The 23,873-nt window shown below is 34.6% G+C and overlaps 2 protein-coding genes across 5 annotated transcripts; one reads left to right on the forward strand and one right to left on the reverse strand.

The window, feature by feature from the left end:
- Window positions 1-10,719: 10,719 nt before the first annotated feature.
- Window positions 10,720-23,361, reverse strand: LOC149157626 (AUGMIN subunit 5-like). 3 transcript variants are annotated; one of them, XM_089435931.1, is made up of 5 exons: window positions 23,082-23,361; window positions 19,984-20,530; window positions 12,979-13,044; window positions 11,031-11,188; window positions 10,720-10,910 (listed from the first exon to the last, which is right to left on the reverse strand). In XM_089435931.1, exons 2-4 carry the CDS (start codon window positions 20,502-20,504, stop codon window positions 11,140-11,142), a joined length of 636 nt encoding a protein of 211 aa, XP_089292057.1. In that variant the 5' UTR covers window positions 20,505-20,530; window positions 23,082-23,361; the 3' UTR covers window positions 10,720-10,910; window positions 11,031-11,139. The 3 variants fall into 3 exon arrangements, 2 of the variants coding, with proteins under 2 accessions (XP_089292057.1, XP_089292058.1); XM_089435932.1 differs by lacking the exon at window positions 12,979-13,044; XR_016261622.1 differs by lacking the exons at window positions 10,720-10,910; window positions 11,031-11,188; window positions 12,979-13,044; window positions 19,984-20,530 and adding an exon at window positions 20,936-21,069.
- LOC149157627 (protein DETOXIFICATION 27-like) lies at window positions 20,569-22,888 on the forward strand. Of its 2 annotated transcripts, none has more exons than XM_089435929.1 (5): window positions 20,569-21,347; window positions 21,447-21,533; window positions 21,626-21,682; window positions 21,817-22,055; window positions 22,740-22,888. In XM_089435929.1, the coding sequence occupies exons 1-5, from the start codon at window positions 20,812-20,814 to the stop codon at window positions 22,814-22,816; spliced, it is 996 nt and encodes a 331-aa protein (XP_089292055.1). In that variant the 5' UTR covers window positions 20,569-20,811; the 3' UTR covers window positions 22,817-22,888. The 2 variants fall into 2 exon arrangements, with proteins under 2 accessions (XP_089292055.1, XP_089292056.1); XM_089435930.1 differs by having other exon boundaries at window positions 21,468-21,533.
- Window positions 23,362-23,873: the final 512 nt, after the last annotated feature.

A 23,873-nucleotide genomic window follows, 5' to 3' on the forward strand; every position in this document is an offset into this window, starting at 1 on the left:
TTTGTCTTCCATGTTAATGTTACCTTTTTATCACATTAAATTGTTTATGTTCTCACATTATAGATGTATATATATGAGATTTATGATCTTAGAATTTTTTTGGTACATTTGCTTTGCTACTATCTTAATTTTTCATTTATTTATTTAGTGTATTCTTGGATAAGTGTTATAAGAGGCGTAGAATATATATATATATATATATGTGTGTGTGTGTGTGTGTGTGTGTGTGTGGTTATTTTCTAATTTTGTTTTAATGGATTTAATAATAAGGTTATCATGGCCACACTTTTTTATTTTCCATGTTAATTTTTTTTTCTTATCCACGTTATTGTTTGTGTTTTCAATTATGGTTCTATATATAGAAGGTTTATAACCTTTACCTTAGATTTTTTTATTTGCAAAATTAGGTTTGTCATTTTCTTAATTTTCCATTTTTTTAAGTGCATTCTTGGTTATATAAAAAGGCTTAGGACATTTATCTTGGAAAATTTTGGTGCATTTACTTTGTTAATTTATTTGTTTTTTAAGTGTATTCTTGGATGCTCACCTCCTCTTTTAGGTAGATTTTATTCTTTATTTCATCTATTTTGTATTTATTTTTTTAGTTTATGGTTTATTCTTCATTTTTGTTTTAATGGTTGTAATAACAATGTTATCACACCCACACTTTCTAGTTTTCCATGGCAATGTTTCCTTCCTCTTATCAACATGACTTTCCTCATGTTCTTTTATGCCTATATCTTCTTATGAACAATTATAGATGGGCTAATCTAAGATTTATCTCATGTGGAAAAAACCTTAATATCAATAGGTCAACAAGCTACAATATGACATCACCGATGTTATAGTCCTCCCTCTATCACTATGAATAAAGCCCCCCTTCGAGGAAATCACCACCTTTCATTATAGGTAGCTCTAGAGATGGAGGGAGTGACAATGATGAAGGTTGAGGACGATACAAGAAAAAGTTGATTATTTAGGATTGAGTTTCATTTTATAATAACTAACCACCATTTCAAACTTATTGTTGGTGTTGAAAACATTTATAACTTGATTAGCATAGAGGGCCTCAACCTCGTTGACATAAGATGGGAGGGGTAGATTTGATCAATTTTTTTTTCCTAGAAAAAAACATAATTTTATTCATCAAAGAAGAATGAAATTACATTTTGCATATTCCAAAACACATTCCATAGATACAAGATGAGAAAATAGCTATCAACCATCTAAAGATAAAAAATAATAATAATAAAAAACACAAAAGGGCCAGCATAAAGACTATTTCAGATGGAATTTTGTTACACATTTCAATATATATTATATATATATATATATATATATATATATATATATATATAGATATATATCTATATATATATATCTATATATATATATATATAAATAGATGGATATAAACCCTAGGCTTAGAAAAAAAACCCTACTACAAAGAACCTATAAGGCTGAAACCCCAAATAAAAACAGACTAAGAATAGTCCAAAAAATGAAAAAATGACGCAATGAGTCCATACACGATCCCATAATCGAGCAACGAAATATTACATGAGCAGGGCAATGAACCCCAACAATAATAACATTAACGCTACAATAACACCGAAGCTCACAATAGAAAAAAAACCACTAGCATAGGTGGCAACACGAGTGAGACCACTGCAAATCAATTCCAAACACCAAAACTCCAGAGGTCGGAGTTGGTGATGGGAATTTATTTGATATTTATTTTATCCTCCTACACTACGGGAAACAACAAATTAACAATTCTCGACAACAAGATGACTTGCAGATACACCACAATAGAGAACGAGGGGTAGAAACCCACCAATATGTAGAAATTCCTTGTTGATTCAAACTACTAATTGTAATATGCTAAAACAATAGACTTGAATCTACTCTACTCATCAGCGGAAACAATTTAAACGATCATGAAATCATGAATCATACAAGAGAAATAATTAAATCAACACATTACACAATGATTTCCTGGGGAAAGCCACAACTAAAAACCCCTGCTATTTGTATATTGCATTAGTCTGAACATATGATAAGATTAAAATGTTTTTCTCAAGCCCGAGTAACCTCTGCACTATCTCTATCTATCTCACTGCTTCTTAGACAAGCCCAGGCCAATACTTAACCAAGTTTATGCTTGCCCAAGTCCCTATTTCCTAGCGATGTTTCCTTGGAAATTAGCCCCTCTATTAATTAGGGAAATTCCTCAATTGGAATTGCAAAATCCTCATATGTCTTCCTTTGACTGCATGCACAACCTATACAATTTGGGTGATTATACAATTGATATTACATTGTCCCTGAACTTCAATCTCAGCTGCGTTAAGGCTATGGTTTTAAACAAGTTGAAATTTTAACTATGAAACAATTCATGTTATTAGGTGCACAATTTATGTTATTGGTAGAACCTTTTTAGATTAATAGGTTAATTTTATGGTTTTGTTTGCAACATAAATAGTATTTTAAATCATGGTTTTAAAAAAAAATTACATTAAAAAAATTGGTTCTACTCGATGACTGCCTTCATTTTGGGCATACAAAAAATGCCACATCTTTCATTACCTTCTTCCTTTTTTTTGTCATACCTTGGGTTCTCCCTTAACTCTCAATCTCAGGAGTTGTTCTAAATTTTATAATATTACGTTGAGTTGCCTTGTGCCCATAAGCATGGTAGTTATAGCATTTAATCACATCAAACAAAGGGGAAAAATAATTGTTTTCCCTCATAACATTCCTTTTTTTAATTTGGAAAATATCATATTCCGTTGATAAGATTTGTTTCTTTGCTTTCTTATTTTCCCATTTCTAAAGTATGCTTTACAACTTGTAGCTTTATGTCCATAATTTGTGCATGTAAAGTAGTAACCATGAAAGATATTCTCATACCTAGGAACCATTTGTCTACTAATTTTTTGTTGGCTTCTTCTTTGAGACACAAAATATCTTTTTTGATTTCTTTCTTGAACATTGTACCTTTTCGAATGGTTGTAACTTGCATTCCAATGTTGTCACTGATTTTTATTTATGCCCATTTTTATCTTGCTATTATTCTTTCTTCTTTGTTGCTCTTGTTATTTGTGATCATTTTCTTTAGTTTCAACTTTGTCATCCTTTGAGTACATCAACAAAGTTGATGGGTTCCTTGTCTTCAAGCGCTTTTTATCTTGTCTCTCCTTCATAGCCCAAAAAATCTTGATATAAGGTGATCTTGACATTAGGTGATCTTTGGACACTCAAAATTTCATCCAACTTACTAGATCCTTTTATAAATTTAGGATTGAGGTTAAGTCATGCCTTAGCATTTTCTAACTCTTTTCTAAGTAAAACTACCTCCTCCACGAACTTTTCACATTCCTTTCCCGTTCAATTTTTCCAACAAATTATCTTCAATCTTCTTTGCTTCCTCAATGTTTAGAAAATGAGGTGCCAAATTTTTGGAGTTACCTTTCACTTTTTCAAAATTTTCCAACATCTCTTTTTGCATCTTATTCTTTTTCCTTAGCCTTTTAATTTCTTCTAAAGCAATCATAAATTCGCCTTCCAAACCTACTTTAGCCACCTTTTTTTTTCTTTTTAAAGAGACTAATAGGATTTATATTAACAAAATCTAGGCCATGGGTCAAAACCCTGACATAGTAGTCTTACTAATTTCAAACTATGCAAATATTCATTGTTCTGTACAAAATTAATGCAAGCACTATGGCTTCATTTCTTCCTAGGGATAGAGATGTATCTACTTATAACTCTGAAAAACACCCCTAAAACTAGAATATATTTACATTGCAACATAAAACAGTAGGATTACTAGATGAAAACAAAATGATCTAACCAAGGGAAATATTCAACCAAGGTCATTTTAAGGAGTAGCATTCCTTTGTTGATGACAAGGCTTCTTTTTGTCTAGTGCAAAACTGGAACCAACATCACCATTATCTGCATGCACATTGCCACTCACTAAAATTTATTAAAATAATATTTGAATAATAACAATAATCAAGAATGTATTAATTTACTCTTTCAATCTATAAATTTATTTTTACTTTAATTTTAATTAAACCTTAGTTAACTTAATCTCAATTAGTATACTCTAAAAATTAAAAAAAACAAAAACTTTATAAATTAGTAAATAATAATTAATAATTAATAAAGATATAATAATAGTCTATAAGCATCAAGACTTAGGAACATCACTAACAAAATATCTTAATAATTATTAATTAATAAAGATATAATAATAGTCTATAAGCATCAAGACTTAGGAACATCACTAACAAAATATCTTAATAATTATTAATTAGGAAAATTATATATTTCCATAAATTTGAGAACATTAGATTAAGATAGTTCATTATCATTATAACATTAAGTTCTAATTATTATTTATTATTTCAATCATGGTTTGAAAATAATAAAAATTCAATTAGTAATGCATATAAGATTAAGTTAGTTCATAATCATTATTAAATATTAAGTTTTAATTATTATTTAATATTTTTAATCATGCAACATTTAACACTATTGTCAATACTAAAAATTAGTCATTAAAATCTTGTAATTAACAAAAACTAATTAACTATGTAGAAAATAATCATTTAGTTGATAATCATTAATAATATTAGACATAACATTTAATTTTAATCATTTAATCAATAACTAAAAATACATTTGCCAAAAAATTAATAATCATTAATAAAATTAATAAATAAAACTAAATTTGTATCATATCATTATCAAACCTGTCAGCTCCATTCATTCTGATCCCTACCATATCCTCTATTTATTATCCTATTAAGCTCTAACTTATTCACTCATCTGATTTTGATGATGAACCACAGAGGTTGGTTTGAAACGTCGATTCCAAAAAACATGAATGCGATGACTCCGGAAGATATCACCATGCAAAATATAGATAGCAGAAGCCTCAAATCTATAACTCACTATGTTCTCAAGAGAAATGATCCTAGAACCAAGATCAACCGCCTCCTTATGTAATTCATTAAAAGAAAATTCCAGACTGTTAAGAAACCTAAGAAATGTGGCCTCCAAAAGAATCTAAGAGGACTGACACTGCCTTTTGGCCATTTTGACTTGTTGTTGTATTTCCACCATTAATTCATCTACCATCACCAAGATTTTGTCTATCAATTGACCAAAAACAATGCAATCCAGAGAGGATTGAGGATCCTCCAAGTTGCGAAAATATCACTGCGCCTAAAATCTAATCACACTAGAGGAATTTTCCCACTCCCCAATATCGAACAAACACAAATAACCATGGAAAATTTTAGAGGTTGCATGGTCCCCTTTATATTCAAAAGTGAGACACTTCCGTGAGCCCATTTGAGGATGCAATTCCAAATCTAACCCAAATTTTGGTAAAGGATATTGAGAGAACTAGGAAATAAAAATATGGAACAATGGAATTAACTCAGTTGCACAACATGGGAAAGGAAATGAGAGAGTTGTATCAGTTTCCATATGGTTTTACATAAGGTGATATAAATGTAGATGCCTTAATAAACATAAGGAGGGAGATGAGTCATGACATATATGAGGAGAGGAGAGACACCTAGAGGAGAATTTTAAAAACAACGTCGGAGAAATATGACAAGTCACATATTGAAGCTGCTTGACACTACAGAAATACCTTGGGACCATTTACTTCAAAAGACTAAAGTTTTTTTCCTCTAACTGTAGTACCACGCTCTAGTTGACTCACAATGATATGACATTAGCATTTGTTTAGCCCTAAGGCCCACACATTATTCTTTAAGGACCTCAGGTTGAGGATCCCAACATATGACTCTATTATTAGTGGTTGTGATGTTTATGTATGTTCTCCAATGATATTATGATGAAGGTAGCATTAATGGTTATGTATGTTATCTATTGGTATTATGATGATTGTAGCATTAATGGTTATGCATGTTCTCTATTGATATTATGATGATTGTAACATAATGGTTATGTTTGGTCTCTATTGAATTTATGATGATGATAGCAGTAAAGGATATGTATGCTCTCTATCGATATCATGATGATGATAGCTTTGATGGATAGGTATGTTTTCAATTGATGTTACTATGTTAGGTTTGATGGATATGTATGTTTACATTGATGTTATGATGATGATAGCTATGATGGATGTGTCCCCTATGTTACCTAATTGCATTAGTTTTGCTTCACAATGAACAATGATGTGAATGACTAGGTGATGTTCATGATGCTATTACGACAATGACTAACACCGAGAAACCTTGTTACTGATGATTATTGAGTATGGCAGGAAACCACTAGAAGCACTCGCATATGACAAGTTGACGACACCTTCTAAGTAAATTTTGAAACCTGTTATATATGTTTATCTATATTTTGATGATATGTTAGTGCTTGTAAGCACATATTAGTTTCTTAGCCGAATGACTCACATATGAGTGATGGGGTTGTACAATTAGATGGAACTGCATGGGAGGGGTGGGATAGTGTCCCTGATCTCACCCACTAGCACTCCCGCCATGAATTGGGCTGGAAAGGTTAAAACACCTTCGCCTTGAAGATCACGATGTCATGGGGTCAGGTCCCAAAGTTGGGTCGCTCATGAGGATTTTATTGGGTGGCGTGCATCAGGTGGATTCCTTGATCCCCAACAACATTAGTATCACTAAAGCATGCAACATAAGAGATGATAGTGGTCTCTGTTGTTGCACCTATACTTTCCCCTTGTAGCCATTGAATGCTTGAAGGGTAAGTGGCATGGCACCCTTGGAACTTCAAGGGAATTTCTTTAAGGGAATGACCAACTTGGCACCCTTGGCATCACAAATAAACTGTTAGGCGTGACACCCTTGGAACTTCAAGGGAAGTTCTTGAAGGGCACGACCAAACTTGGCACCCTTGGAATCATTAAAAATAAATAAATTAATAAATATAATCAAGATATGAAAACCAGGTAAATTCACATCAAGGGTAAATGATGTTAGAAACTGAGGTAATTAAATCAAGAATAAAACTTGGGTTAAGAGGATCATAGGAAGAAATAAAATATTTTACCTTAAAAACTCTACCCTTCCCATGTTGGAAAATATTAGGTAGATAATGTAATTTAATTAGGTAAAAAGGGGAAAGAGGGACATAAATGTAAGGATAAATATTAATCCTAAAATAGTTAAACCTAATTAAGAGAAGAGGATGGTGAATTAAAATAAGATTAATAAATTAAATTTTAGAGAAATTTAGAGAACCTCCATGTGGCAACAACCAACATAAGAATATCCATCTAAAAGATAACTTGAGTTAAATTAGGGAGTAGATAGGGGATCAAATCTTGACTTACAAATTGACTTTAGTAATGAACACAAATTAAGGAGTAAAAAGGGGGATCAAGAGACAACTAGGAGAAGAAATAGGAATCTTGTTGAGGTGAGGAAAAATATTGTTTTTAAATTAAAATTTAAGTAAATAATTTTGGAGATCCTAGATGAGAGAGTGGCACATGGGTGGGTGAATAATCAAACTATTGGATTAACAAAAATAATTAATTATGCATGAAATGCCAAGTTTCACCTATGAGGACTCCTATAAAAGAAGGGGCAGGCCATGGGAGAAAGGACTTTTATTTACCCTACTGTTGGATGGATGAGACTATGTCAAAGTAGTGACTATGAGCTTTGGTGAGGTATAGGACTTTAGAGAGGGGACTCTTGAGGCAAAGAGTGCTCTCCTCTACTAGCTAATACATTCCTCCGTTGTACAATCCCATTGCATCTCGAGGGTCCGCGGGGAAGGAGAGTACCGAATGAGTAGGCTAGGAGGTCGACCGGTGGGTCACTGCATTCAGATTAAGCATGTCGACATTCACACTTAGGGGCGACCGACAACAAAGGAGGGAAATTAGCGGCAAGTCAAGTTTGAATAGCGTCTCCTGGTGAATGGTACCTATGTTGTTATAATATTCTTTTGTGTGACTTCATTATGGTTTTAGTTCATAACCTGTAAATTAGATGATATGTTCAATGAAGTAAAAGTTAGGAAAGTTTTATATAATTCTTAATAATTTTTTAGATTCCAATGCTATTTTCTTATGGTTGTATTTTTATTATTTAAAAAAAAAATTATAGGGTTGTTCCTTACACTTGGTATCGGAGCTTAGTTGAACCCTTGAGACCTATGGGTCCATGCATGCATGACTAGTTTTGTTAAATATCTACTACATTCTACCCTAAAATTGTGTATGGTGACCTTTCAAGGCTCTTAGTTATGTGTTAGATGCAGAATCCCATAGTTGTACAACAGAATTAGTCAAGCCAACACCAATATGTCTTCAATGCACAATAAAGCCAACACCAATATGTCTTCAATGCACAATAATTTATTATGACCGATATCCTAACTATGCTCAATTTCCAACGTAACTCGTTATAATTTTGTGGATAATTATAAAATATTTCAACATATATATATATAAAAAAAAAAAAAAAAACCCATATATGTGTCCATAAAAATTTACAAAAGCAACGTATGTATTAAACATTATTTAAATAAACGTTTGTCAAAAGTGGATATGACAGGATTATTATGTTCTATACGTCTGAAACAAAAACTAACACACATTTGATACAACATTTGAGCAAGTAGCTATTGCTAATATGTCTTCCGTCAGGTGCCCATTTTGTTTTACACCAAGAATTTTTCTTTGCCCCTAATTTATGGCAGACCTATGCTGGGCCATAGTCTTTGACTGTGCCCTAGCAGCAAAAATGAAAGTCGATTCATTTTCTTAATACTTGAGTACAAATTTTCAGCATAACCAGTATAAAATTTTCATTCCCAACTTTGAAACTTTCCAATCCATCCCACTCTAATTTTGTGTGGCATCCAACATCGTTTCAAGTCAAGGAAATTGATTTCTCTTATAAGGTTGATATCGATTGCATATATCTACATTTTTGTGCACATCTAGCTAGGGTGCTATTTGACTTTGCTCACGGAAATGATTAAGCGGAGTTTACACCTTCACGTGGGTGAGGTTACATCTGAGCTACCATTTTGATCCTGGCTGAAAAGTTTCATTCCTTCCCCAGACCAGGTGGTTGTCGATCCAATTTTCTTGTTGTCAGTCCCTTGGCCATCTACATTGTCCACTCCTCCCGACCCAGACTTGCCTGTGATTTCTTGCGACCTCTACAAGCCATCAAGCACACCTGCATCAAGCCCCCATTGCACAAAGATTTCACAGCCAGCGTGGGGGCTGTAACTATCATTCCCACCACACCATTTCCTTGGTTGAGCCCGTGGCCAAGGACTTTGTGGTCGCTCTGTTTCCCGTAGCCATAACTTAGTTCCAGCACTCAGGCCCATCCTAGGCACCATTTCACCTCAATCCACGGCCATACAGCTGGCATTCTCGTTGATTTTTTCTTTCCAAGCTTATCCAAAGCCGCAACCCGTCCCATAGACATCTCGGCCTCTTTAAAAAAAAATCGCATTTTACCTGTAGTGAAATTCGTTGCAGGCGAAACCACATTTTTATTTAGACTTGGTTTGGAGAAAAATACATTGTATTGCTGAGGGCTATCGATAAAACATTATTAGCACTCCATTCCAATATATTCAAGTAAAAAGCATCCACAAACTCAGGGGCATCCAAAGTTCACTCCGCAGACTGAGGAATATAACAACGTGATTTACTGGATTTTGACACCTTATCAACAACCACATTTTCATAATAGAGGGACTGAGAATCCTTAGGAGGAGAAGGAGATTTGTTGGTAAAGCTTAGAATCCCGTATTTTTTGGAGGCAATATCTCCATCCTGCAATAAACTTGTTGCTGTCTCCCTCTTATAAGATTCCTTGGAGGGCGTTGTATAAACGCCATTATTATCATTTTCCTTCTCGGTGAGCAGATATCGAGCCACATCAAAATCCATGGATCCCTGTGCGAAACAAACCTATCGTTATTTTGTCTTAAAGGGCTGAATGCTCCTGCAGAGGGCACCTTTGTTCTGGTCTTTTGCAGGGTTTCTTAGCACTCACAGACACTGGCGATTTGAGGCTAGTCTTCATGCTTTACGTATTGAAAAATAAATAAAAAACCTGTAACAACAATGCTTTTGACAAAATGGGATGGGCATGGGACATACACTGAGTATATACATAGCCATCTAGCCTAGCATAATAGATAGCGCTCACTTTTGTAACGCGTGATCCATTTAGTTTCCTTGCATTAATATTTTTTAATTAAATTAAATTAAACTAGCATTTGCACCTAATGTTGCAAAGGAAACGCCGTAAGGCATAGTTTGTGGAAAAATATTGAAATGTGAATGGGCTTTTTTGAAAGCAAGGGTCGATGTATTTGAGTTTCAATTTGAGGAAGCCATGTCGAAAGGCGTATTTGGGGGTTAAAGTGGCTACAAAATGGAATGCAAGTAGTCTTAAATATCCATTGAACTTGTTTAGACACCATCGCATCTGGATTAAAATTGCGTAGTTGAAGGTGAAGGTAAAGGAATGAATTCACGCGAAACGCGAAACGCGAACAAGAATTGGGTATCCATATTGATTTGGATAGGGTTATTTAAGAAATCATTATTCAAACGGGAAATTTAATTAATATGAAGACATATTGAAAACATGTATTATATTCATTGAAATAAATTGATTTTGTTAACAAAATATGTTAAAACCCATTGATAATGAATCGGTTGTGAAGACAAACTATCAAAATGGCATTTGATCTTGAAACATCCTTTTTCAAGTTTCAAATGGAAAATACAAATAGTGAATATAATATTCTAAAGAGCATTGTTCTTGTCATTCCATATTTGAAGTTGTATCAAAAGTTGTTGGAGGCATCGAAGACCTGAAGAAGCAGTGATGAACCTGCAAAATGTATATTTTGTTAGAAGTTGTAATATGTAAATCAGTTGTGGAAATTTATTAGTAATACTTTGTAGGTGAGTTGTGTTAAAATGAATTTGGAATGAATGGAAATGAAGTTACCTTTGCCATGGGGATTTATATATTGTTAGTGGAAGATGCATGGTGAATGATGGCATACTGAACACCATTGGAGATTTATGCGTAGTTGGAGACGCATATTTCTTGCTTTCTATTCTTCTCGTAGTTGCATAGGTGTGCTTTTTCTGAGTCCATATGTCCTGTTGCAAAAGAAAGAAAATATTAGAATGAGATGTATACATAATATAAGGACATTCTAATATTTGCATAATTATTAATAATGATTAAATTTGGTTGTTGTTGAAAGATATCAAAAGGTATGCTATGAAATAGAATGAGCTAAGTAAATAGAGGAAACCTTTTGGTGTTGTTAAAGTATGGGTTGGAGCAGATTATCTGGAGGTGGCATTGAATGGGGCTCCAAAAATTTTCACACAGAATCCTAAAATATTGCCACAATCACAACTTACCAACCTTAACATCCAATTTCTGATGCCATTAGTAACTTACTGAATATTCTATATCATAAATGTGAGGTGATAATAACATTGTTTGATGCACAACCAATGCACAATACAGTAATGGTTTTTAACATAATATAATATTTATAAGCAAGAAACCAACTAACAGAATATAGTACATTGTCAAAGGTAAAGGGAAAGATCGCATGCAATATCAAGATTGTTGTCCGCAAGCATTTCCTTCACCAAGCCACATGATTCCCTAGCCAATTTAATTCCAAAAGATAGCCAATTTAATTCCAAAGGCTAAGTCAGTGTTCATAATGTCAATGTCTTCATATAAGTTTAAATCAGGTAGAGATAATGGTGGAGTTAACTTGAGATCAATCCTACATAATTTGGATTTTGGGTCTAGATTATTCCATCAACATCTAAAACGATTCCCTGATTTCCTTTAGGAGACCAAAGCCCAAAAACCACTTTCACATAAATGCTTGCAAAGTTGGAAAGGTAGTTGGAAATGTACTTCGAGGATTAAGACAGATATTCCTAGGCACCCACTAATTGCATGGATGGAATCCTTATTCTAAGAATAACGAGGGAGATTGTTATTCCTTACCCAAATTGGAAAAGAGGGCAAGGCCTCTCAGAAGGGATCAAATGTTAGGTTGCAAGGTTAGAACCAGGTCCATCTACACTACCAAATTTAGTGGTAACCAAAAGATCTCTAATAGTTTCATTGTATATTTTGAGTATTAATGCCTGAGAATAAGGAAGACATCAAGAAATTTAGCACGAAATGACAGTTGCATTTAGCACAACTCCATTCTAAATAAATCCAAACAAACACTTCCATACAAATAAAATCCAAAGTATCCAAGGTATTAAAATCTCAAAGGCTATCAATCCGATATGAGTATTCAAGACTAGGTCTTAGCAGGTCAAGACATGTGTGCATTTTGGAGGCAGATAATGAGAATTTTGTCAGAGTTTTCTTGTTCTTTTTGTTGGTTTTAATGGTTGATCACCACTAGCTGACTAAAATTTGTAAGATAGTGTTAACTACTGTCAGACTTTTTTTTCTACTCATTTTTATTGTTGTGCAAAAAACAAATCAGATCAGAACAAAATTCATCATTTGTATATTCTTTCTTTTGGTTATAATGGAAAAGTATGTCCACGATATATTGAAATGTATGAATTTTGAAAGTCCTGTTGTGGTGTTCTTTTACCTATTGAAATCAGGTTATATATTCAATGTATTTTTTCCAGTTCTAACAAACCAATATCAAGATTTGAAACTGCTAGGAATCGATAAAAGGACCTTTGCATAATAGGTGGCATAGTTGACCGTGTTTAAAGGGAGGTCGATATATTTTTAGGAATATCTACAATAGATTCAAATTTGCAGGCAGGATATCAACAGTCAAAGAATCAATTTGCAATTTGATGGCAGAGGATTTTCTATCATGGTCCATGGATGAAATAGAAATTAAACAAAAACTCAGAAAGGAGATTAAGGCTGTTACCGGAGATGAAGTAGTCCAGAAATGTCCAGAAATGTCCCTGAAAGTTGAACCGCCCAGAAACAAAGCCTGCATTCATCCAATGAGTGCATCAACATTTGACTGACTGAGAAATTGAACAAAGCTTTAACTAAATCAGTCTTGTTACTTATCCTTGCTACTAAACGACAAGTTCTATCACTCGTTTGAATGGTATATAGTCATGGATTCAAAACAAAGCAGCAAAATGTTGATAATAGAGATGGCTTCAGTTCCTTGTATTTTTACAACAGATTCAAATTTGCAGGTAGGATATCAACAATCAAAGAATCAATTTCCAGTTTGATGGCAGAGGATTTTCTATCATTTCCATTTTCCTTGTCCAGAAATGTCCCTGAAGGTTGAATCACCCAGAAACAAAGCCCACATTCATCATTTCCGATTATTCTATAAATAAATAACTGACATTTTTATATGATGCACAAATCCCTTTGTTGATGAATGATGTTGTTTCAGACTACATAATTAGACAGATAACAGTGGGTTGTACCAAGTATTCTTATAGATTAGTATTTCCAGTTTTTCAATAACTTGTTAATTAAAATCTGAAACTCCAACATGGCCCCCGAATAGTCCTGAATTTTCAAGGAAAATAAGCATTGGAATCACTTGCAATAGCTGTTTTTAAAGTGCCTCCAGAATCATGACATGAGCTCCAGAAATTTTCACGCAGAATCCTAAAATATTGCCACAATCACAACTTACCAACCTTAACATCCAAATTCTGATGCCATTAGTAACTTATTGAATATGGTATATCATAAATGTGAGGTGATAATAACATTGTTTGATGCACAACCAATGCACAATACAGTAATGGTATTTAACATAATATAATAATTATAAGCAAGAAATCAACTAACAGAATATACTACATTGTCAAAGGCAAAGGGAAAGATAGCATGCAATATCAAGAGATTGTTGTCTGCAAGCATTTTCATAATGTCAATGTCTTCATATAAGTTTAAATAAGGCAGAGATAATGGTGGAGTTAACTTGAGATCAATGAGTGAGTGAATCAAGTGCTCTTATGCTAGTATGAGCTCAAGAAATTTTCACACAGAATCCTAAAATATTGCCACAATCACAACTTACCAACCTTAACATCCAAATTCTGATGCCATTAGTAACTTACTGAATATGGCATATCATAAATGTGAGGTGATAATAACATTGTTTGATGCACAACCTCTTCCAAAATATAGTATTCGAAGCAATAGAGGAAAAATTGAAAGAAACAAAGATGTCTGAAAGTTAAGAAAGGCATGAAGAACCATTCAAAGTCAAGAAAATTGGACGCACAAGTCATATCCTTATTGTAAGTTTTCTTTGTTGCAAAAAGACCAATTTATTTCGAAAGAGCCTATTCCAAAATAATTTTAAACAAAATGTCGAGTCTTTTAAATCTCTTCTTTGATTGAAAGTGACATAACGAAACTCATTAAGAATGAAGCCTCAAAGGTAATTGAGATAAAACTTACATTGCAATTGTTTCAAAAGAGCCTCTTCTGTGATTGAAAGCAACATAACGGAACTCATTAAGAATGAAGCCTCAAAGGTAATTGAAATAAACTTTACGTTACAACTGTTTCAAAGGAGCCTATTCTCCCAGAATCAAATATCAAATTTAATACAAATAAAAATATATGGTTGTTATAATAAAAAATAATCGGGTTTTAAGATTTTCTTTCTATGATGTTGATGCAGAAGGGAGTAGATGTGCATGTTGTGTGTCCGCATTGAAATCAAAAGCATCAGGTTCTTAGATTTCGTTTCTCTGATTTAAAACACCATAAATAAGCTCATTAAGATCAAAACAAATATTTCATCAAAGACATGAGGTTCTTGATGTTCCGTTTCTATGACTGACAATGCCATAATGAAGCTCACTAAGATAAAAATCAACCTCGGGTGTTCTTGAGATTTGGTTTCTGTGATCAAAAACACCGTAATTAAACTCATTAAGATCAAGATTAAAATTCAGATTCTTGAAATTTAGTTTCTATGCCTGTAATCGCCATAACTAAACTCATTAAGATCAAAAATTAGAGTTTAATAAAAGACATGGGATTCTTAAAGTTCCATTCCTGTGATTGGAAATGCCATAATGAAGCTCATTAAGATCAAAATCAAAACGGAAACAACAACAAGTGTTTGATTCCATTTCTGTGGTTGGAAATGCCATAATTAAGCTCATTGGAATGAAAATCGCAATTTAATAGAAAAAGATTTTTTTTCTGTGATTAAAAACGCCATAATTAAGCTCAATAAGATCAAAATCAAAATTTAATCAAAAGTGGGGTTTTGAGATTCTATTTCTGTGATTGAAAATGGTATAACTAAGCTCATTAAGATCAAAACCATACTTTAATCAAATGCAAGATTTCGTTTTTGTTATTGAAAATGCTATAATTAAGTTAATTAGATCAAAATCAAAAGCATGGGGATGTTAAGGTTTCGTTGCTGTGATAGAAAACACCATAATAAAGCTCATTAAAATCAAAATCAAAATTTAATAGAAAGCATCCCGTTTTAAACAGTGTGTTTTTGTGATTGAAAATGCCATCAATATGCTCCAAAATATCATACGCAACGAAAATAATTACCTGGAATTGTGACTGAATGAGATAGGAATCGAGTCTCTTCGACGACTTATCGTTGGGAAAACTACCTCCGGAGAGAGACAAGGACTGGATAATGGGCAAGAACACTCCCCCGGCTCTAGCAGTCGTATTGGGCATTGCTAGGGCAATGAGAGCTTTGCTTATAGTTAACTCGTAGGAAAGCCCTAGAGTGCTCTTCCCCAGCCATTTGACAAAATATATGGCGATTCGATCGCCTAAACCTATCTTCACAAAGCCTCGCGCAAAGAAAAAAGAAATGACGATCAGCCAGATGACCTCGTTCGTAAAGGCGCTAAATGCCACAGAGAACGTGAGGGTTCGAGTTATAACTATGAAGATTTTCAGGAATATTTACAATAGATTCAAATTTGCAAGCAAGAAATCAACACACAGAATATAGACAATAATGATATTTTTGAAACAAATCTGATTTATCATGGTTTGAACAAGGTGTTCCGCACCTTCTATCTATTAGAATTTTTAAAAAGTTTTGCCTCCAGGATAAGCCAAGTGGTAGACAGAATGGGCACCTTCCTCAAAACTAGGGGCAGAGTGGGAACCCAAAATAAAGAACAGGAGAATCCCCAATGTATCCCCCACAGACCCATTCCCCTGAAACTTAAAACACAGAATTGGGACGTATTTGGAAAAGGAATGCATACCAGGCTATGTGGCGATTCGATCACCTAACCCTGTCTTCACAAAGCCTCGTGCAAAGAAAAAAGAAATGACGATCAGCCAGATGACCTTGTTCGTGAAGGCGCTGAATGCCGCGGAGAACGTGAGGGTTCGAGTTATAACTCTAGAGATTTTCAGGAATATTTACAACAGATTCAAATTTGCAGGCAAGAAATCAACACACAGAATATAGACAACAGTGATATTTCTGAAACAAATCTGATTTATCATGGTTTGAACCAGGTGTTCCGCACCTTCTATCTATTGGAATTTTTAAAAAGTTTTGCCTCCGGGATAGGGAAAGTGGTAGATAGAATGGGCACCTTGCTCAAAACTTGGGGCAGAGTGGGAACCCAAAATAAAGAAGAGGATAATCCCCAATGTATCCCCCACAAACCCATTCCCCTGAAACTTAAAATAGAGAATTGGGACGTATTTGTAAAAGGAATGCTTTCTTTCTATGATGCTGATGCAGAAGGGAGTAGATGTGCATTTCATCTATCCGCATTGAAATCAAAAGCATCAGGTTCTTAGATTTCATTTCTCTGATTTAAAACACCATAAATAAGTTCATTAAGATCATAACAAAAATTTCATCAAAGACATGAGGTTCTTGATGTTCCGTTTCTGTGACTAACAATGCGATGAATAAAACTGAATGAATACAAAAGAGTTATGAATAATCTTCTCTTGAATATCAAAACCAGTGACTTCTAAAACTCTGGTAGAAGATGCACCCAGATCTGAAAAAGCATTTGCATGATATCAAAGCTTCTAATTCCAAGCCACGAAGGAAACATGCACCCAACAACCAACCTTCAAATAAAGGATCAGTTGTTTTGCAAAACTCGGCCATGCCAAAAACTGAGTATATACCCTTTAGAAAACCAAAAAAATCTCCCAAACTGTTGACAATTTTAAAAAAATTCTCGTGTCTCATCTAATTGAGGCCATTTTTCAAAAACCCCATTGTTTGGAATTTTGAAATTCCCCTTCAATTTCCTGGAAACTGCACCTAAAGTTCATTGTTGGAAAATGCCCACGAAATTTTGATGAGTGGTTTCCAAAAGCAATTTCTCAGTGGAGGGGGAGAGGAGGGATGGGTTCCATGGTATTGAAAATTGTCCAGGGGGTTCTACTATGAACTTGCTGCTGCCACATCACCAATAGTTTTTTTCACTCCCTTTGTTAAACATCGAACACACAGAGGGGGTTCATGATTTATAATAACTATCGATCTGCTATCGTCTTATACTAGATCTACATGATACCCCAAGATTTGATATAGACAGAACTTCAACATTCTCAAATGTTAGTCGGAAACTCGACCAAGATCTTCGAATTCCCTTTATAACAAAAGCAATTGGTTAGCAGACTCAAGATATTTGCTACTAGAATGTGCTCAGAGCCAAAATTATTAAGCTATGCATGCGATGAATAAAACTGAATGAATACAAAAGAGTTATGAATAATCTTCTCTTGAATATCAAAACTAGTGACTTCTAAAACTCCGGTAGAAGATGCACCCAGATCTGAAAAAGCATTTTCATGATATCAACTTCTAATTCGAAGCCATGAAGGAAACATGCACCCAACAACCAACCTTCAAATAAAGGATCAGTGTGCAAAACTTGGCCATGCCAAAAACTGAGTATATACCCTTTAGAAAACCAACAAAATCTCCCAAACTGTTGACAATTTTAAAAAAAATCTCGTGTCTCATCTAATTGAGGCCATTTTTCAAAAACCCCATTGTTTGGAATTTTGAAATTCTCCTTCAATTTCCTGGAAGCCGCACCTAAAGTTCATTGTTGGAAAATGCCCACGAAATTTTGATGAGTGGTTTCCAAAAGCAATTTCTCGATGGAGGGGGAGAGGAGGGATGGGTTCCATGGTATTGAAAACTGTCAAGGGGATGCTACTATGAACCTGCTGCTGCCACATCACCAATAGTTTTTTTCACTCCCTTTGTTAAACATCGAACACATAGAGGCAGTTCACGATTTATAATAACTATCAATCTTCTATCGTCTTATACTAGATCTACACGATACCCCAAGATTTGATATAGACAGAACTTCAACATTCTCAAATGTTAGTTGGAAACTCGACCAAGATCTTGGAAATTCCCTTTATAACAAATGCAATAGGTTAGCAGACTCAAGATATTTGCTATTAGAATGTGATCAGAGCCAGAATTATTAAGCTATGCATGCGATGAATAAAATTGAATGAATACAAAAGAGTTATGAATAATCTTCTCTTGGATATCAAAACCAGTGACTTCTAAAACTCTGGTAGAAGATGCACCCAGATCTGAAAAAGCATTTTCATGATATCAAAGCTTCTAATTCCAAGCCAGGAAACATGCACCCAACAACCAACCTTCAAATAAAGGATCAGTTGTTTTGCAAAACTCGGCCATGACAAAAACTGTGTATATACCCTTTAGAAAACCAACAAAATCTCCCAAACTGTCGACAATTTAAAAAAAATTTCGTGTCTCATCTAATTGAGGCCATTTTTCAAAAACCCCATTGTTTGGAATTTTGAAATTCTCCTTCAATTTCCTCGAAACTGCACTTAAAGTTCATTGTTGGAAAATGCCTGCGAAATTTTGATGAGTGGTTTCCAAAAGCAATTTCTCAGTGGAGGTGGAGAGGAGGGATGGGTTCCATGGTATTGAAAACTGTCAAGGGGGTGCTACTATGAACCTGTTGCTGCCACATCACCAATAGTTCTTTTCACTCCCTTTGTTAAACATCGAACACACAGAGGGGGTTTACGATTTATAATAACTATTGATTTTCTATCGTCTTATACTAGATCTACACGATACCCCAAGATTTGATATAGACAGAACTTCAACATTCTCAAATGTTAGTAGGAAACTGGACCAAGATCTTGGAAATTCCCTTTATAACAAATGCAATTGGTTAGTAGACTCAAGATATTTGCTTTTAGAATGTGCTTAGAGCCAAAATTATTAAGCTATGTATGCGATGAATAAAACTGAATGAATACAAAAGAGTTATGAATAATCTTCTCTTGAATATCAAAACCAGTGACTTCTAAAACTCTGGTAGAAGATGCACCTAGATCTGAAAAAGCATTTTCATGATATCAAAGCTTCTAATTCGAAGCCATGAAGGAAACATGCACCCAACAACCAACCTTCAAATAAAGGATTAGTTGTTTTGCAAAACTCGGCCATGCCAAAAACTGAGTATATACCCTTTAGAAAACCAACAAAATCTCCCAAACTGTTGACAATTTTAAAAAAAAATCTCGTGTCTCATCTAATTGAGGCAATTTTTCAAAAACCCCATTGTTTGGAATTTTGAAATTCTCCTTCAATTTCCTGGAAACTGCACCTAAAGTTCATTGTTGGAAAATGCCCACGAAATTTTGATGAGTGGTTTCCTAAAGCAATTTCTCAGTGGAGGGGGAGAGGAGGGATGGGTTCCATGGTATTGAGGCACTTCCAATACTTCTATTGTATTTAAGGAAGGCATTTTATAAATATAATAACAGACAATTGATCAGCTATTATTTCAAAAACAAGATTGTGATCATACAATAATGGAAATACCGATATCTGCTTTCATATCATTGTTGGTAAATCAAAATTAAAGCTAATGGAGAAGGCAAAGCAATAATCAAATACCTCAGACGTTCAGCATCAGTCCTGACATCAATTTTCTCCGTCTCTCGGTTTATCAGATTGACAATTCGAGCAGTATATGTAGTAATTGCACGTAGCAATTGTGGAGGACTCCTGAGCAAATTTAGAGCAATATCCTTCACATCATTTGGTATTTCCCCATCCAAATCAATAACTAGCTTCTCAGCATCTAGATGTGCATGTCCCTGAACACCACCCCCATCATAAGCCGGAAAAGTGTTCTGTATTCTTTCAATGAGATGAGCTGCAAGTGATTCACATGCCTTTCTAATGCTCCTTTCCTGTGCTGTTTCAATAAGAATGAGACCATCCGCTGGCTTGTTGCCCTTAATTGTGGCATAAACTGTATCCTGCTCGTTACGGGCACGCAGAATGTCAGGGGTTGCATCTTGCCCACTGCCAACCCTCACTCGTTGTGCATCCCTTGCTTGATCAACATAACGATATAGTCGTCGCTGATATTCTGCAAAAATTGTTGCATGTTTCTTCACATCGCTGGTCATAAGCTTCAAGCATTACCTGCTTATGCCTAATACAAAAGAAGAAGAAAAATAACAGTCAATCGCTCTGTTCACACATATAGTTATCAATTTCGCGGGAGAAAAAAAGGTTCTTCGAAAATTATCTCTTCAAATTCTAATCCGCACAAGGAAATTTAATATAGCGACTCCGGACTGTATCCAATTCTAACAGTTTGAAGGTCAAAATTTGAAAGTGATCACTTTGACATTAAACGCAAGTAAATCAGCTATGCCATCATGGCCCCTATTGCTGATGTAGTTTCAACTTGTGTTTTAATGGCAGTTAGGCATGGGCAGTGCCCTGGAAACTCTGTGCGGTCAAGCTTACGGAGCTAAGCAATACCACATGCTGGGAGTATATATGCAACGCTCTTGGATTGTGCTTTTTGTTGTTGCAGTCCTCCTCCTACCAATTTATATATTTGCCACCCCCCTTCTCAAGTTGATGGGTCAGCCAGATGATATTGCTGAACTATCCGGATCAGTTTCAATCTGGTTCATTCCTCAGCACTTTGCATTTGTATTTATGTTTCCGATTCAGAGATACCTGCAGTCACAGTTGAAAAACATGGTCATTGCCTGGCTTTCTGTAGCTTCATTGGTGCTTCATATTGTCCTAACCTGGCTTTTTATCGTTAAATTGGAAATGGGACTTGTGGGAGCAGCCATTACATTGGATTTAGCGTGGTGGGTGCCTGCAATTGGTCAATTTCTTTATGTTACTTGTGGAGGTTGTCCCCATACGTGGACCGGGCTTTCCAGAAAAGCATTCAGAGACTTGTGGCCTTTTCTCAAGCTCTCCGTCGCATCTGGTGTGATGCTATGGTTAGTTGAACACACCACAACTCACTCTTGAAAGGATTCCTATTTGATTGATTCTAATTTCAGCGCAAAAGGAGCTCACATTATTTGTTTTATCTTCAGTTTAGAGAATTGGTATTACAGGGTGCTGGTCCTCCTCACAGGGAAACTAACAGATCCTCAAGTTGCAGTGAATTCCCTTTCTATCTGGTAAAACCTGCTTCTCTGTTTCTTATTAGAATGATGCATGGTAATTAAATTCACATTCTAATATTTTGAGACTTGAACTTCGTTCCTTTCAGCATGAACATCAATGGCTGGGAGATGATGATACCCCTTGGATTCTTTGTTGCAGTTGGGTATGCTCAGTGTACTATTATTTTGGATGGCACCTAATGTCCTTTTTTTAGAATTTGAATGGGTTTCTTTTTGTCTGTTATAGTATTATCTATTTAATTTAGACTTAGGTGTAATTTGAAGTTGATTCTTGCAGAGTGAGGATTGCCAATGAGCTAGGAGCTGGAAATGGCAGGGGAGCCAAATTTGCAATAATTGTCTCTGCAACTACATCAAGTGCAATAGGTGTTGTATTTTGGGTTCTCATTGTGGTCTTCCGCCAGGATTTTGCTCTGTTGTTCACAAGCAGTTCTGTCATCAGAGACACGGTTTCTAGAATGGCGATTTTGCTGGCGTTTACTATTCTCTTCAACAGTGTTCAGCCAGTACTTTCAGGCAATGCACTTGCTTTTCTCGTTGACTCCACTTTGCCAATTTTTCAGAGTAGGAGATTAAAATTGATATGTGAGATTTGAGGTTAAAATTGATCTACTAGAATTTATTTATATCCAACTTAATGAAAAGTTGAAATCTCTTCCATTTAAGACCACACTTATTCTGTTTGGTGCAATAATGTAAACATGCCTGGATGTCATTATAGTTCCTAATAAAGAACCGTTTCATCACCAAAAGTATCACCAAAGGTTTAAGTTCAGAAAGGGATCAAATAAATCAAATGCAAACTTGTGAATACTTAAAAAATTAAAAGTTGTGAGAATAAAACTGATCGGACAGAACTCTGTCAAACTCAATGAAAAGTTGAAAATCTCTTACATCCGAAAGAAGCTCCATTCTTTTGGTGCATTGATGTAAAAGTATGCCATCAAATCTATTAAAAAAGATAAATTTAATCTGGGATCTATTAAGCTTAGACCTGGAAAAAAATTAATCCTGCATCTATTAAGCTCAGAAGGGGAAAAACTAAAATAAAAAAACAAAAACAGATGCAAACTTCTGATCATTTAAATGATCAGGTTAAAATTAATATATGAGATTTGGAATATTTAATGATATGGACCAATAGCAAGTAAATTAGAGGTTAAGACTGAATGTGCATTTCTGGTTCGAAACGGTTTTCAGGGGTAGCTGTTGGATCAGGGTGGCAATCTTATGTTGCGTGGATCAACATTGGCTGTTACTACTTCATTGGAGCTTAAAAAGATCATAGTGTCAAGGCCCTTCTGAACATATCGCATTAATTAGCATATTCGAAACCAGGATATTCCTAATATTTAACAGAATAGCTTAATGTAAACAAGCTGCAAGATCCACAAAACTAATTTGATACAGAGACTTTTCAGAAGTGACAGAAATTAACCAAGAAACTAACTTGAATAATGTAATGTTCTCATAGAACAAGGTAACGAAACCTAGTCTGATTTTAGAAATGAATCAACAACACAATAAATTTTAAATCTGTACCTATAATTTGATTTCTCATCGAGCATTCTTTTGCGTTCAGCTTCTTCCCTGGAAGCTTCAAGCATCTGTCCCTTCAATTCCTTCCTCTGCCGCTAAAGGACGTGGCGTAGTCTTTCTACCTCTTTCTCAGTTGCACCTCGTTCTCTAACCGATTCAACGATTCAAGGGATTCATACCGGTTTTTTCCAATCCAATGGCCGTCACTCTTTCCATCGTCTAACATCGGAATCGAAGGCTGACAAAGTTACAGCTGGCATGGGAGGGGAGTTTGTTTCAGAGGGAACGCCTTACGGCGTAATTATATAACTAGCATTTGCACCAGATGTTGCAAAGAAAACGCCGTAAGGCATAAAGTGCAGAAATCCATTATCCATGTAGTGTGTGCATTATTCTACAAGGTGGATCTCTCTAAATTTGTTGCAAACATTTATGTTGTTGCATTGCTAATTTATTTAGAATCTACTACTACCTCCTCTTCTTGGAATATTAAATTTCTTATCACCCCATGATGACAATCCCTCTAATTATTGGCATCACAATTTTTGCACTTTAGTGGCTTTACCTTCAACCTAAAGAAACATGAATTTAAGTCACTCCATTATAAAGAAATTACTAAATTGTTATTTATCAGATTTTGAGTAAAAACAATTAATAACTCATATTTACAACACTTTAAATATTTACAACCTATTAAGTCTTGTATTTATAACTCATTTATAACCCTTTAAAATGAAACTAACTATCTATATTTTTATTAATAATAAAAAGAATATTCTTTATAAATCTAACACT

This window comes from Pinus tabuliformis, chromosome 5_2, assembly GCF_031772625.1.
Source record: "Pinus tabuliformis cultivar Carrire ecotype Pingquan chromosome 5_2, CPIR1, whole genome shotgun sequence".
NCBI lineage: Eukaryota > Viridiplantae > Streptophyta > Pinopsida > Pinales > Pinaceae > Pinus > Pinus tabuliformis.